General features: G+C 41.9%; 1 protein-coding gene across 6 annotated transcripts in view; it reads right to left on the minus strand.

Annotated features, from left to right (window-relative positions):
* The window catches only part of ARMH3 (armadillo like helical domain containing 3), a 125,320-nt gene that overhangs the window by 62,545 nt on the left and 46,555 nt on the right, over positions 1-16,220 (minus strand). For all 6 annotated transcript variants that reach the window (XM_086616949.1, XM_086616947.1, XM_086616946.1 and 3 more), the window contains 3 exons: positions 5,832-5,914; positions 5,197-5,323; positions 2,407-2,482 (listed from right to left, as the gene is read on the minus strand). In XM_086616949.1, coding sequence (XP_086473075.1) covers positions 2,407-2,482; positions 5,197-5,323; positions 5,832-5,914 — 286 coding nt within the window. The remainder of the gene's footprint in view (positions 1-2,406; positions 2,483-5,196; positions 5,324-5,831; positions 5,915-16,220) is intronic.

The following is a 16,220-nucleotide window of genomic DNA, read 5'->3' on the forward strand; positions in this document are numbered from 1 at the left end:
AAACAAGCAATTCTGACAATGAGGAGCTAAGCTAGTTCACACCAGCACGTCCTTATTAATGCATAAAATAAATACATCTCATGGTAACATTGTCAGTCATTAACATACTGCGTTTCTCTAATAAAGCCATCAGCCTGACAGCCTTAAACAGTTTATTCTTCTCTCCCTTTTCTCTTTGGTGATTTGGGCTTGCAACATCTTCATGACTCTCTGCAACACAGAGTCACAAGCATGTGTGCACAAGGCTCCAGTTTCTACTCCTGGTCCAACACCAGAAGAAAACGTGTGGCCCTAGTATTAATTCCTCCTACAGACTTTGCTGCAGAAGTGAGGCAGTCAACAGACCAGGACAAAACGGTCTTTCTGAACAGCCTGCAGAAAACTTCAGACCTCGGAAGGCTCAAGGCATTCCTCAAAGAATTATCCTCTTGTCCTACACGATTTGCAAAATTCAGTCTTTAGGCCAAAATGGAGTATTACATTACCACAGGCCCTTCACATCATCCATTTTCCCTGTACAGAGATGAGTCTTTTGGAACTTTCTAAAGTATGTTCTTGCAAAAAAGGGCATCTAATCCTAGTCACCACTTTGAAACATGATACTGTCAATCACCTTCACAAAAGCACAATACCTTTGGACTTCTCCAGCTTCAAATAACCGGTTGCTTTGAAATCTATTCAGTTAAAGAACCTTTCCAATGTAATATTTTAACCATGAGAATAAAACAAACAGGTAGATGTAATATCTGCCTCCCTCCCTTTTCTTTTTTTGAGAGAGAGAGGAAATGGTATAAATCAGACTAACTTATCTGAATTCTAATACCTCTCCAGGCCTTGAATCATCTCTGATTTAGATCTAATTTAACTGAATAAAAATTAGTCATTTATGAAAACTTCTAAGGCTACTGAAAGACCACATGATATTTCAACATAGTTGAGCAATTGGGTGGAACAGGGGAAAGCTACCAAAAGCCTAGAAGAGAAACATGTTAGAGGGTTCACTGGCTCCAGACAGCACCATGCACTGAACATGTCTGATACAGGCTGTCCAGGGAGGGGTATCACAGTGTCAGTTTTTTGTTGTATCTTGTCTCAATTGCATGCTGATCTTTACAAAAGCAGCTGTTAAGCCAACAGGAAATGAGCCAATGCAAAATCTTGGTTGCACAAAACAGAGGTGAGCACAAACTCTGTGACCACCTGCTTTTTTTATCTCTTCCCGGCGTAGACTTCTCTCCCCAGGTATCCAGAGAATTCCCAGGGCAGACACTTTGAGTCACATTAAATGACATTGATTTGCCAACAGCTATCTGCTCTGCTGCTTCACTCCGAGTACATTATCTGCCCACAAGCATTCATTTATGTCTGTTTACAAAAAAATAAAAAATAAGGATAGTAGCAAAACAAATCTTCTGGAACCATATGTGATGTTATTAAGCTTATAGACTTACTAAGAGAACCTTTAAAGGTGGTTTATAGACACGTAAGATGTATATTGACTTTAAAGACGCCCTCAGAGTTTGTCCTACACGATCTCTTCTGTAGCAAGGAAAATGACAAGTACTAGCAATGTAGCAGTACTGAATTACTTGGTGTTGCATAAACACCAAGTGTCTAGGGTGACCAGGGAAGTGATGGACATATTTTTTCAGTAGAAATACTTATATCTTTTATGGTTTGTTTACAAGCCAGAGATAATCAGTAAATTTCCTCTCTCAGCACTCTTCCATTTTCCAATCAATCGGATCCATGAGCCTCTTGTCCACCCAGCATGGTCAGTACTAGCTGCTTCAGAAGCCAGGAAAAGAAATTATTGCTGTTGTGAGGGAATACAGCACAAAAACACTCCTAGATATGCCTTGGCCTTACAAGTAGAGCATAACTTCCTGTCCTTGAACAGGAGGAAAAGGTTTAAGAGAATACTGAAATGTCCTTTAAATAATCAGTTTCAGTTTTAAACACACACAAAAATCTTGCAGTGTTAAAAGAAGCCTCGAATCTGCTTATCACAGCTGGCTTATAGTCCACTTCATAGCTTCATAGAATTGCAATAGAATCACGCAACAGAAATCTATTAGGTCCACAACTGCTCTGCCAGCACAGCATTGTTCCCTACTGCATAACTTCCCTCAAGAATGCTGTGAGGATTAATTCATTACAGCTTGTGCCATGCCTTGAAAGCACTCAGTCTACAGAAGAGCCAAGAGAATTATTAGACAGAGGACAATCAAACCCTGGTGATCCTCTCCTTATCCCAGTGTGCCCTGTTTAGAGGAGCAATTTAACCCCACAAAGAGAACCAATTCAAAACCAAATTCAATAAAACAAATGTAAAGTGTCACGATAGAAATGCAGTCACAGAGGACACAAAAATCTTTAAAATGGTTATTAACTTCTACTCCTTACCTAATATTGACTAACGCATGGGTCACCTTGCTTGCAGGCTCTTTCCATTGACCAGCATTGGTAGACAGCCTTAGAACTGAAAAAAAAAAAGACAGTTAACAGTGCTGGCGCAGAACTCGTAGTTTTCTAATCCAAAACATCAAGAAAATCTGCTTTGGTGAGATGGCAGTTTGGAAACCACATCAAAACAAAGGTCACCTTTGAGATGACCTGTGATTGAGGGCAGAAGTTCCCTTCAAAGCCCATCTAAGAAACATAAGGAACACAGAAGAGGTGAGCAGAACAAAATAACAGCTGAGAGACAGGAAGCAGAGGGGACAGAAGAGCCTAGGTCCTAACTGCTTTCATCACCACACATTAAAGTTCGCTTCTCCCAGAAACAGGGTAACATCCCAGTTCTACAATACCTTTTATTCCACACAGCACTGTTCTCCTCCAGCTCCTGTTTATGCAAACTTCCATCTGAGTTGGACTATGTCCTGCAATTTAAACCCACCCCAGCAGTGATGGACTCTTTACCTCCCCATTTATCTGGAATTGCAGAGAGGAATTACACACCAGCCTAAGGAAAAACACTCCCTGTAGGAACGAGGGTGGTGTTCTGTTGCACAGATGGTCTCTGACAGACTTGGGAGCAGATCTGAAAACATTCTGCAACAGGAGGAACTTCTAGGGAATCAAATTCTTCTCTACCAGAGTACCAAAATATTTATTTAGGTCAGAATCTGTAGTGTTTCTATGGTGCCAGTCACCTGCACATTTCTTGGTAAGTACCAACAGTAACAGATCCTGTAGTAAATATCTGGATTAATTTTCACATTGCCCGAATAGAAGGGAATTTTCTATGAATTTGTTTATGCAGGGTTTTCTGGAGGTTACATTCCACAAGAAAGGTTCACCCTCAACTTAGAAGCGAAGGAACAACACGTCCATCACCTGATTTTAGGATCATCTAGAAATACAGACGCTACAAGTGAATCCATAAACACAGTGCCTGCACACTCATACTTATTATTGCATGAGGGAAGCTTTCAGTCCTGGAGATCAGGATAAAATTCAGATTGAGGACAAGAAAAATAAATAAACAAAAACCAAGGCAGTTAGATTCCACCTCCACTCTCAACATGGAAAGTTTCAATCACATTAACAGGAAAACTAAAGGATAGAGCAGTTTTCTCATCTGTGCTAACAAATGTCTGAAGGCTGGGGGACAGAAGGGTGACTGTAGACCCAGTGAGATGGACTGACAAGCAAAGGGAAGCTTGTCAGGACACCTGGTTAAACTGTGGCTTTCATCAACTCGAGACAGTGCTACCTTATCACTTCCTAGTGCTACCACTACATGTCATCCGCAGAAAAAAAGATGTCAGCTCTGAGTAACATTATTCTGTCAAACAGCAGGTACTGTACTTGAATACCTTAAGTAATGTATTCAGAGAGGGTTTCCATTCAGGCATCTACAACATCAAAGGGGTTTGCTTTGTGTAGCAGGATGGAAAAACATCCATGTGACAAATGAATTGTTTCAACAGGTCAGATGTGCCTATTGCAGCCCTTCCGAGTAAGTATTTGAGCGCATTATTCTTCCATTCCACTTTCCTTCAGCTCCCACAGGGGATAGGTTTGAAAAATTACTGGCTAGTAAAAGCATCTCATCTTACTAGATGCAATTTTTGGGAGTAGGAAACAGGTTAGCAAAAAATCTTATGTGCTCAGAGGGCACAAAAATGATCAACTGATCCCTTACGTAATGCATGAAAACTATAGGAAGTTTGTACAAAAGGGTAGTTAATTTTTGCTTGCAGTTGCAGAGAGTATTCAGGTACTTTTATTTAGGTGAGGATGGTTCTCTTCCGTGTCAGAAGAGTGCTGAGGCCAACTGTGTGTCTCCCACTGCCCTTTAACTCCCCTTATATGCTTATACTAACTCCTCTGGTTCATTGGGTGATCATACTGAGAAGGGAGCAGGGGGTGAAGGGAAGAAAGGTCCTTCTACAACAAAGCAAACAAAGAACACAGCTATATTCTTTTCTTCACAGCTTCAAGCATGTAGGCACTACACCAGTGCTGCTGCAGCTACCCTTGGCTGCAGGCTCCTGTGTATACACTGCCTGATTATGCCTCCATGTATTCCTTGCTCTCCTTTGTCCCTCTTTTCCCTGTTGAGTAGCACTCGGTGGCACTCCAGCATGCCTCTCTCTCTTTGAAGGATGGCAGCTTCTCCCTGTTTTGCCAATAGACACATTCTTCAGTCCAGTGATTCACTTGACATTGCAAGCAGGTTTGTGAGGGATGTTTTCTTGGTTTGTTTTGGCAATGAGTGTCATAGATGTGACTTGTCTAGCACAGCAAACTTCTTGTTATAAGTTTCTCAAATTATTTTCCAAATTTTTGTTTGCATTGAGTGTTTCTCCATTCTGGCTGTTTCTGCAGCATGTACCCGTCTTCTGACTTGAAACTGTCAAATATAATAGATGCAAACTACACGAAGATGCGTGAAATACCACATACTCAGTGGTGTCCACAAATTTATATTTCCACAGAAACTGGCTGCTAGAGAGGCAATGGATCTATTCCTGTATTTTTTTTTTTCTGACTAGAAAAAAAATTATCATCTCTTCCCTCTCTCAATTCTTAATTTACCAAACGTGTCCTAGTACACAAAACATGTTCACTCACCAAGACACATATTAGTAGCAGGTGGACAGAAAACACTTGACACAAACATCCCTCCACCACCACCCTCATCTTCCAGTCAACAGTAGTCCTGACCAGTCAGGAGGTACTCACCCATAGAATAAAGGTTGTCAAAATTCTGATGCATCCGAATAATTTCATAATACAGCTCATCATAGCTGCTGGGAGTGGGGAGAAAGGTGTCTCCGTAAGTGATGAACATGTTGAACAGGTTCACAACCTATACAAGGAAGTGAAAAGAAGTTACAACAGGAATATTTACACAAAATCCATTCTGCACCAGAAACAATACAAACTACGTCCAAAACCTTCAGCGAAATATCTCAGTTGCATTACACAGTATTACATTACTTCATTGTTTTATTTATTATTTTCTTTATAGTGCAGAAGAGACAGACAAGAAGCTTAAATACTATGGCATCTGGGGCCAGGAAAACAGGTTTCTATTGTTTTGTATACAAAGGGCTATAGAACAAGAAAAAATATTACTAAATCTGGAAAATTAAAACTAAGCCCTTCCTCACACAGACTTGTTTATTTCAAAGAGTAGACCCCACAGTGAGTCCAAGCACTGCCCTTTCCAAACTTCTAGTGAAACCAACTACAATGATGTTGCTCCGCTTTGTGGCCTTGTTCCGGCATTTCCTTACCAGGCCAGAAATGCTGCATTCTTTGTTAAGATTAATTCAAAATTAAGTTGTTCAAAATTTTGCTTTGTCTGTACTCACCATAAGAGCAAGGGTGAAGATGTTGTGCTTGGCCAGCAATACAGTCTCATTAGACATGAGGAACTTCAACAAGCTGATCAAAGCTAGGAGAAAATAATACATATTTTTAAAATAAAATTAAAAGCAAAACCATTCTCAAGTCACTTAAATACAGATGTGTTTTCATTGCCTAGTATAAACTAAACTAAATGCCAGCTGCTGACCCCTCAGAAATACATCGATTTACATGTGGGGTTTGGTTTCGGCTTCTTTTGTGGCTAAAATACTGTGCTGGACAGGAAAGTGACAGCTATTTTACTTTCCCACATTTATTCTCCTTCACTGACTTCCCAATCAAATCTGCTCAGGCTCAAGGTCTCTTGTTAGCTTAGAAAAATCTCCTGTGAACTGACTATCTGCCAGATCCTGAAGTGAGCTTTGGGGTTGAAGAATCCAACTGTCTTATTTCTGCTTCATACATCACCAACATGATGTATGCACAGTCAGCCCCAAACTGTCACTCTTGTTGATACACACAGTTAAAAAAAAGTAACAAAAAAACCACACAGTATAACTTTTCTGTATCTCTATGTCAATGCTGCTGCAACAGTCCAAGGAAGGATGTAGTACTTTATTGTGTCAGTTATCTAGGGCTGTGCAGTAAGGACTACAGATCTGGTTCACACTTGTCTTAAAAAAAAAAAACAAACAAAACACACAACACAAGCTTCTGCTGTAACCATCCAAAACCAGTTAGTGACAGCGGGAATTAACAAAAAGGTTGACTGAAAGAGCTTTAATCAAACAGACTTTACAATAAACATTTGTATTCCATACATTTGAATAAAACAGTTCTTTATCTTGTTTTTTCTAGTTCTTAAAAATTTCAAAAAAGCAAGCTATTTTCTTGTGCATTATAGCTGCTCAGGGCTGAAAGCTGGTGCCTGCCTAGAACAGATTCTTAATGTACTCTGTGCTCTGAAGTCAACAGATTTCAAGACTTAAAACATCTAATTCAGGTGGCCTGCGAAGTCCAGCTGGAATGCTATACAGACTTTTTTTAAAAAGTTTTGAATTACCTACTAATTGGTAACTACATCTAACAGAGTAACGCCAGGCATCACTCCAATTTCTTTAGGTATAACTAGAATTTGTTAATCTGTTCTCCTCCGCACTGTTACACAGGTGCTATGCACTACCCAGTAACCTGAGAGAAAACCAGCTTCAGTCTGGGAGAACCCCACAGCAAATACGGAACAGATCATTCATCTCAGCCCCCAATGTACAGGGTATGAAATAGGAGATAAAGCACAGGGAACAGGAAGGGCAAAAATTTAAATAAATAAAATTTATATTTATTTCATTTTAAATAAAATGAGGTAAGGGCAAAATTTAAACAACACACACCCTCCTTCAGGATTACAAAGCATTCACAAAAGGTAAAAACAACACACCTACGGTAAAAAGACAAATGTGAAGAAACTGGTAAGATCTGGAATTAAACAAAATTGTTAGATTCTGAATACAGTCCTGCAGCCACTACCTTCCAATACTAGAAGCTCACTAGGAGTTATCAAATTTTATATATGCCCCCCCAAAAGGGAAGCCTACAGCCCTAGTGTGAGTATTTACTCCTTGCAGACAGAAGCTACTTCAGTGTAATCTACTGGCTGATAGCTTGATACTGAACTGCAAACCAGAATGAACAAAGTTCTCTGCAAACTCCAGACACACAAGTGATTTATCTTTCAGAGCTATTCCAGGATTTAATGCTCAGCAGTAGTATCTCTCCCTTCCATCACAGCAGCCCACCTCATTAAGCAGATATATTAATACCTTTTCAATCCAGCCACAGAACTCCCCATACCATCATCACCTCATCATCAGACTGAAACTTCTGGGATCAAAAGCAGAGCCTGGAATCCACAATAATCCAGCTCTGGAAGTACTCCTGTCAGGTATTTTTCTGTAAAACAGCCATTTCAAAACAAAGAAGTAGCAGGTACAGATGGGCTCTCCACTGGAGCAGAGATCCAGCTAAAAACAGGTTGCCAAGGTAACCAAGCCTCCACAGCAAAAAAGTAGAAGTGCCTTGGACTGAAGACAGCTGCCCTGCACCTCTGCCACAGCAGTTTATCAGCTATGTCTCTATTTAATAGTTATCAGCATGGTTTGCCTCTTGTCATGCCTCAGCCACACATGTCCACATAGCCACACCTTGTGACCAGGTGCTGCTGTTCAACTACTGCCAGTTGGGGCTTCTGAAAGCAGAGTAGCAGAGCTATGGATTTCCCATAACAGGTGGTGAGAAGACTCTCGTTCATCCCACTGCTTCTCTCTCCCACCCGAACCCTGCTGAAAGGCCTTTGCCAGTGGGTGATCGCACAGCATGATGAGAAGCCACTGAACATCCAAACACAGCGGATATGAAAGCTGCCTGTGGTGGGGAGACATTATTTTTAAAAGAACAAGTACAACCATCATCTGTCTAGAGCACGAGCACTCACTGACTGACAGGGACAAGTACCCTGCAACTGCTCACTACAGTATTTCTCAGATACCACTCTGAAGCACTTGCACTGCTCTATATTAGTGACAACACTTGAAGGAGAACAGTTGCTCTGCTCTACCCTAACAACAGCTCCTACGTTTGTTCCAGCTGTTGCGATGAATTTGCTCACGTTTAATTTTCCTGTTCCAGTTAGAAAGAAGATGAGATTACCACTGCATGAAATCAATCTTTATACCTGAATTGCACTGCATCATAGCCCACTCACAGTTGATCCATGCTATTCCTTCCCTAAGAACTAGGAAGGAGAGGGACGTGCTTCACATGAAGAAGAAACTCAGTGCTGGGCTCAGAGCTGGTCAGAAGAACTAATCCACCAGGTTTACAGTCACTGTGTGCACTGCACAGAAATTTATCCAACTGTTCAGAAATCATACATTCCTACAAAAGTTGCAGTGCTCCTAATTAGGATACACACTACATCAACGCTCAAAGAGCAACCGATCTTTTTTCACACCAGCAGATTCTGCACCAGCCTCTGCTCAAGTGGCTCTAAGGAACAGGAACACCGTGGAAAAAGAACGCTTAAATCTATGGCTACCCGTGTCTCTGTAGTTTGCTTGTAAGGCAGACCCCCCTCCTGAAAGTGAGGACAGCTATGCCCTGGAGTTTTCAGGATTAACAGCTTCTAAATCCAGCTTCATATGCCCAGTGCCCTTCAGTGACAACTACACACACAAAATAAATCTTCAGAGCAAAGGTCCAAACTGGCTGAATGCCTCTCTGCCCCCGAGCTCCAACAGGACACTGCTGCTACCACTCCTAAGCAACCTGAGGCCAAACCAGATGTGTCACATATTTGCTGCTGCAATCAACTGTTAGCCTCTCGCATCCCATCTGCCGGCTGTCCTCTCACACTAGCCAGGAAATTATCCATGTTTTTTCCCAATGGAGGAGCAATTCAAACTCTTAGCTACACAGACAGACAGAACTGTGGTTCTTGCTTGGGCTTAGCCACTTTATCCCCATTTGTGCTCCAGGATTTAACAGTGATGAACAGTTTGGGCATGAGATCTATTTCAACATTAACGGGAAAACAGCACCATTTTTGCAATAGCCTCTAGAGCCTTTTTTTTCTAAAGATCCCAGCCTTTGCATCCCTTACTAGGACATAACGTACTCACTACGGTGAGTCTTGAAACATCCATAATTTCATAATACAATAGTGTCACTAGAACTTCCCTAGTAACAAACGCAGGAGGCTGTAACTAGCAGCCGCAGTATTTGCATGCAAGCTCCTCATTTTGTGACCTGAACGCACTGGCTTATGCTTCCTAAAACAACAAGAAGAGAACGCAGCCTTGAACACCCACATTTACAGCCTCAAAACCAAGCAGAAAAGCATATCAAGTGGACACTTAAATTGGACATAAAGCCATATGATTGGCTGTATGTGAAAGTGGTGTAAAGCATACAGGCTGGTTTTCAGGCAATTTTCTCTCCCAAGGATTATCATAGCCAAAGGATGAAAAGTGACATCACCAGCTTTTACAGATACCTCCCTACTTTTTAAACTGAAATGACTGCAGTGAAAGACACTCTTAGCTCCTCACCGCAGAGCTGCTTTTGAGCACAGACACTTTCCCTTATCGGCTCTTGCGGCCAGTCTGTCTGCTGAAGAGCAACAGTACTCCTGCTCAGATATTTGCTGCTCTTCTTTGAGTCAATCCTCTGTAAGAAGACTGGCAGCCAGAATCTCTTCTCTTCTACTAGGAAGAAGGTAATTCCTGTTATAGGCAGATGCCCTTCACTTCTCTCTTTCCCCTATTCTTCCTCCCATAGCAGACTTACCTTGTCTCTTTGTAAGTCTTGTTTCAAACAGAAGTATATTCAGCTCCAACACATTTGGGATTCACACAAAGTTTTTGTTCTATTTAGGGTCTCAGTGTTCACTGTTTGAATCACTTGTAATGCAACAGGAGCGGGGAGGTAGGTTAAGTAGAGAAAAGGGGAAAAAAAGGAGTAGTACTGTCCCTTGGGCAAGTCAGAATGTAGCACAGACTCTGCCAAGAGCATCAGAAGGCTCTGATGTGTTATTGCACAACAGAGCAGAAGAGAACAGCCCTGAGACACACATCAATGAGAGCCTGGATGGGTTGAGCACAGTAAGGAGGCCTCTGTCACCACATCTGCTGCGCTTACAGGTTAAAAGAAAAAAAAAAAATCTTCTAATGGTGCATGTAACAGACCTCAACAAAGAAGCAAGGAAGAGAGAGAGATGTGATGGCTCCTCAGCTGCAGTATAACATCAATTAACAGGATCCTGTACTCAACTAAAATCCTCGAGTTTTCTACCCTCCAACTCTCAAGGCGCACTGGAAAGAACAGTGATTTTTCCGTTCCCTCTGGAAATTCACCGTTGGATCAACAGTATATTCAGTGTCCTCCTTCCAGTGTTTCAACTCAGAATCTTCTTGGGAGGATCCCCACCCACATGTCACTACAGGCCGTTGATAATGACATCGGGGCAACACTTTCATGCTGCAGAGAAACCCTCCACCTATAAGTGCTTTGGCTGCACAGTAACCACCCCTGGTCCTTTTACAGACAGGCTGTTCACACATGCACACTCTCAAGGCAAGGTCCGTACCACTCATTGTAGCGCATGGTAAGCCAGATCTGGTTAGAATTAGTACACTAGACTGGAACTGAGAAGAAACTGGATTCAATTCCTCAGGAAGCAGCACTTTAGTCTTTCTGTGCTTCAATTCCTCCAATATAAAAGAGAAAGCAGCACCATTTTGTCTGCAACAGCACTGGAAGCATAAACAGAGCAACAAGAGCAGCCCTGGTTGTACCTGGTGAGACCAAAGGCCCACCTACGGTCAGTATTCTGTCTCTAACTCGTCAACATCAAATGCCTGTTGAAAAGTAATAGGCTGAACAATGCTTTCTTGTAATGTTCTTCCAGATTACAAAATTCAGCATGATTCCCTTACATGAGGGGAAACTACAGCACACAGTGTGGAAATAACAGACTCTCGCAACATGACAATACCATAACCCCTGACCAGTCCGTTCTCCTATTCCAGACTGGAAGTCACAAGGGCTAAGCTAGGATAACAATATATCCCACTGTGCTGTTATAAGGAGGAGGGGAGACCCCGGAAAAGAGTAACCACCTGTAATAAACGCTATATATGAATAGAAATTCAGAAGTAGAGAAACAAAAGGCTCAAATACGATATACTGAGACGGCCTGAGTGTTAAGAGAGTGCAGATCTGGCCACATTCAGCACAGGCAGGTACTCGGCAGAACAGTGATCAAAACGAACTCAGCAGGAGATGAGTATCTATAGATAGGGTTTGACAGAAAAGAACCAACAGAGGTAGTTTCCAGATAGAGCAGTAGGAATAGGAAGCGTGTCAGAGAAATAGCTACATTGCTATTACAAACTAATGCACTAGAACCCCGCGAGGCACAAACTATCCCAGCATCCTTGGACAAGTGAACCAATTACTCAGGGACAGCACTTGCAGCTTCCCATCAATCAGCCAAAGCGCTGGAAGACAAGACTGTTGCACCATTGCTGCAGTCCCCTCTCAGGGGAGCAGGGGAAGCAATGAAAGCTCTGCCAACATCACTATTCAACATGCCTCAGCTCCTTCCCTCTGCTCTGATAAGGAGGGAGCACCTCGCTCATAGTTGTAGCAATTCACCTGGCTGGACGGCTCCTCTAACCACTGCCGCCGCTGTTGCTCTGCGTGCAGCCACAGGCACTGCCAAATTCTGGCTCCTGACCACTAAAGCTCCATGGCAGACAGCAGCCAGCTATTGGCAGGCTCCCCATCACCAGCATCTCAGCACTCTACAGCTGTTCCCTCTTCTCTCCTTGACTCTCAGGGTATAAGCATGAAAGCAGCCCGTATTCTTAATGAGAAATAACAGCTTGCCAGAGGGCTGGAGCACACGCTGGGATAACCCATTGCTCCCAGGATCAGTTGACTAGGCCACTCCACTTTCAATCCTTTACTTTATATAGTCCCCATCCCTGGTACTCACTGTTCCCACCTAACCACAGCCAGCGGTGTGAAAATTGCAAGCTTAATTGAAACACTGATTCCTGATGCCAGAGCAATGTTGCTTGATAGCAATCCAGCAAGCAGTAAGAAAGAAACCAAATTTTCCAACTTCAGCTAAAGCTCAGATGAACAATATGCTTTTCTTCTTAAAAATAAAAAATAACAAAGCACACACCACAAGCTTCATTTCTCTTTAGAGGAAAGGGAAGCATTGAGCTCAAATCTATTCTGTCTGACAGTGCAGGTTCACACTGTTAATTAAATAGGAGTCTTGGGAGTTAAGGTTGCACATTTTTGCCTGCAGTTCTAAAACAAAAAAGGAGAAGCATCTGGAGAAAGAGCAGAAACGTTGTTTGAGAACATGGAAAGACAGCAAAGTAAGGGACCCAGGAGTGCTGCTTCTTGAAAACAAAAAGGGGACAGGGATAAATCACCACATTCTGAATGCTGCAATGTTCCTCCTTGCAGACAAAGAGACGGCTGTGAACAGCTCTGGCTGTAACACTTCTCTCAATGGGACTGTTTCCCAGGATAAATTATCAAACTATCTCCATGAGGTCACCATGATCTGCAAACTGTTAGGGATTCACAATCAAACTCTCTAGTGTTAGCTACCTTTTTTTAAAAAGTAATTTGCAGGACGGAGCAACATATCTGGATGAGAGGATGAGACCTGCCAGGCTGAGGCAGGATGTCCAAAAGGTTAGCACTAGACTTTTGTCCATTTAAATGCCTAAATTCCCTTTGTGCTCATCTGAGCAAGGCTCTGTTAAATGAAGAATTCCCATCCTGATCTTACCAGGTGATCAGTAACAGCCACAAATCTTGTATTATTCTTTTCCTTTCCATCAGCAGCTGGGGCCAAACTCTATCATTAGTATTCAAATACATTAAGATAAAGTGAAGGTAACCAGAATTAAGTAATAGAACACTAAGAAAGATTTAAGTAAAAGCAGATGCTTCCTAAAAATGCCCCACGCAGGGAATTTAGAACATCTTCTTTTACAAGAAAGTCACTGAGTTTTTGCATTTCTTACACTATCTTCTTGAAGAGATTTATACCAGTACATTTCACCAAACGCCTGTGTGCTCTTATTACAAGTGTTTTAGCTTCAGTTGAATGAGGTAACGTGGAAAGGTTAACATGAAATTGGACCACCAGTTGAGAACAGCAGCAGAAGATTACAATCAGATGTCTGCAGTCTTCCTTCTGAACTTCACATGTCTTCTGCCTGTAAGTCAGCTTTGTAAGACAGGACTGGGGTTTTCTTTGGGGCAACATGGAGTACTACCAGAAGTACAAATCAGTAAATCAATGAATATCAACCCACAACATACATCACAACCACAAATAAAATTTAGCTTATAAAACTATCTTTCAATTTCAGTCCTCCCTAAATTCACTGAAATAGCTAACAGGACTACTAGCTGCACTCCTGCACCAAGCTTGTGCCAACACAGTACCACATGTTCAACCAAGCACCAGCATTCCTATGAGTAAAGAAAATAGGCAACTCTAAGAGCTGCCAAATCCCACTGCTTATTCCATGACACATAACAGTTACAGCCTGTAGTTTGTGTAAGAAACTGTATTCTTTCTAATTCATTTTCAGAAGTATTCCATCTCCTCTGAAACTTCACTAGAGTGAACAAGCACAAGTGCTTGTGAACCTGTTGGGCTTCTTACTGAACGGCTGGCCAATACTATCTATTTTCTTTCAATTTCAAATAGAAGGAACAGATAAAGCTTGTCGGTCACCTATTACCAGTAAAGGTAAGGTAAGTTGCCACAGACAAGGACATAGCATAAAACGCAAGTTAATCAGTTTTAATACTGATTTACTGAGCCACTTAGAAATAAACACTAATTCCAAAACTACAACTTAATGACCCAGTTTGTTGGAATACTAAAGGATCTTGCTGTTTTTTGCAATCCTAGCGCTAAGCATCTCTGCCCTCAGGGTGCTAATACAGGAGCTGTGAAGTCCTGTCCCTGTCCTCCTCAGCACAGAAACAAGTCATAAGCACGGCTGAAATGGTCAAAACATGATTCTGAGAAGAAAACATCTTTTCCTCCTTCAAGCATACAATACATTAAGAGGCACTGGGAAAAAAAAATACTCAGGATACACACCTAAGCTAGACACTAGCTCTCATTCCTTGGTTTCCCACACTGAAAAATGGTCTCATGAAGGCATTCAAATAAGAGAATAGGAAAAGGGTATTCAGTCCCATCCCTGAGCATTAAAAATGTTGAACAGCTCCCTTTCCAGATCACACAAAGATTTCTAACCCAAAGTTTCTATCTAGCAACACCTCCCAGCCTCCCTAACTCTCTAACCCCTGACCTTATCCTACCTAGTCCCTCCTATCCTCAGGGCCTCCTGTTCCTCCTCACACTTTCACCTCCAATTCATCTCAGACTCTGCATCCTCCCAGGTCAAGGTCCCCTCTGGTTCCAAAGACCTACCCACCTCATCAACTCAGAACTCCCATTCCTATTGCAGCTACTCAGCAGCTCACTGTTAACCAGTCTGGACCCTGTTCCTGCCTCTTCCCCTCTCAGTTCCTGGTGCTCCCACTGAACTGCCACTGGGAACTGCAAAGGGAGACCATCCTTGCCACTTCCAGCCTCATCCCCCAGTGAGGTGGCACTCTCTTTAAAAAGCCAGCATCACTTGTACTCAAATGACTGATGAGACCCCAAATCTTCAGCATGGCATATGGCACATGGCTGGGAGCTCTCAGTCATGTGAAGATTCCAATGTGCAGCTTTGAAAAGTTGGGCCAGGCTCTTACTATCAAAAAGGCATGGAAAAATGAGAGGGTAAGGACCAGGTAAAATCTGCATTAGGTAACATGTTGACCTACAAAGGTGGTAAAACTCCAGCATTTGTTCTATAGTTCTCTCTACAGTTTACAAGCAGCACAGTCAAGTCAGAAAGCATTTCTGCTGGAAGGTATTTGAAAAGTCAAGTCTCACATAATGAATCCTTTTACTTCCCAGAACAGTAAGTTCAAGTAGAATTCTTTAACAAAGACAAACAGACCTTCTTTGTACTCACTCTAGATTTCATTTTATGAAAGCATTTTACACTTAACACACAAGCTCCTGTTCCTTCTACCCTATCCCTGCACATGACCTTTATTAGTTACCTTTGAAGATGCTGTGCTGAAGAGATCGTTCTCTCACACTTGCAACATCCTTCACAGCTTAAAAGCATTTCTTTCTTTGTTACTATATAATAGAATTCTTCATTGCACAGAAGTTACCACAGCAGCCTTATCTACACCATCAGCTGGACCATGACATTTAGGTAGCATTTTTTAAAGTCACATAAGACATCCTGCAAGTTTGTAAGAAGGTTAAATTTCAGGTCTTTAATTCTTTTCTCTAAAATCTTTAAGTCATTTGCTAGTTGGCCAAGCAGCTTTCATATTCTCATGGCATCTAATGACGGGGAATTTTACCAGTGAACTAGACTGTCTGGTACACCAGTATATGAATCCTGCCTCCACAAGAGCTGCAAGACGACAAGCTTCCCTTGCCAGGTAGCTGCTGCAGAATGTGACAGCGACAGCGGGATTAGAGATGAAAGGGAAACAGCATCACCTGATTTCCAATCTGTTCTGCAACACAAATCAAAGGACTGAAGCAGACCTGATCCACAGTCGGAGAACCAAAAATGCCATAGGTAACAAATATTATCAGTAATCAATATTTTAGCCACAGAAATATAAAGCAAAGTACAAGTGACTAAACAATACCACTTTAAACATGCAGTGTATAAGCACAAGCGTGTTATACATACCGAAAG

Source organism: Tauraco erythrolophus, chromosome 9, assembly GCF_009769465.1.
Source record: "Tauraco erythrolophus isolate bTauEry1 chromosome 9, bTauEry1.pri, whole genome shotgun sequence".
Taxonomy (NCBI): Eukaryota; Metazoa; Chordata; class Aves; order Musophagiformes; family Musophagidae; genus Tauraco; species Tauraco erythrolophus.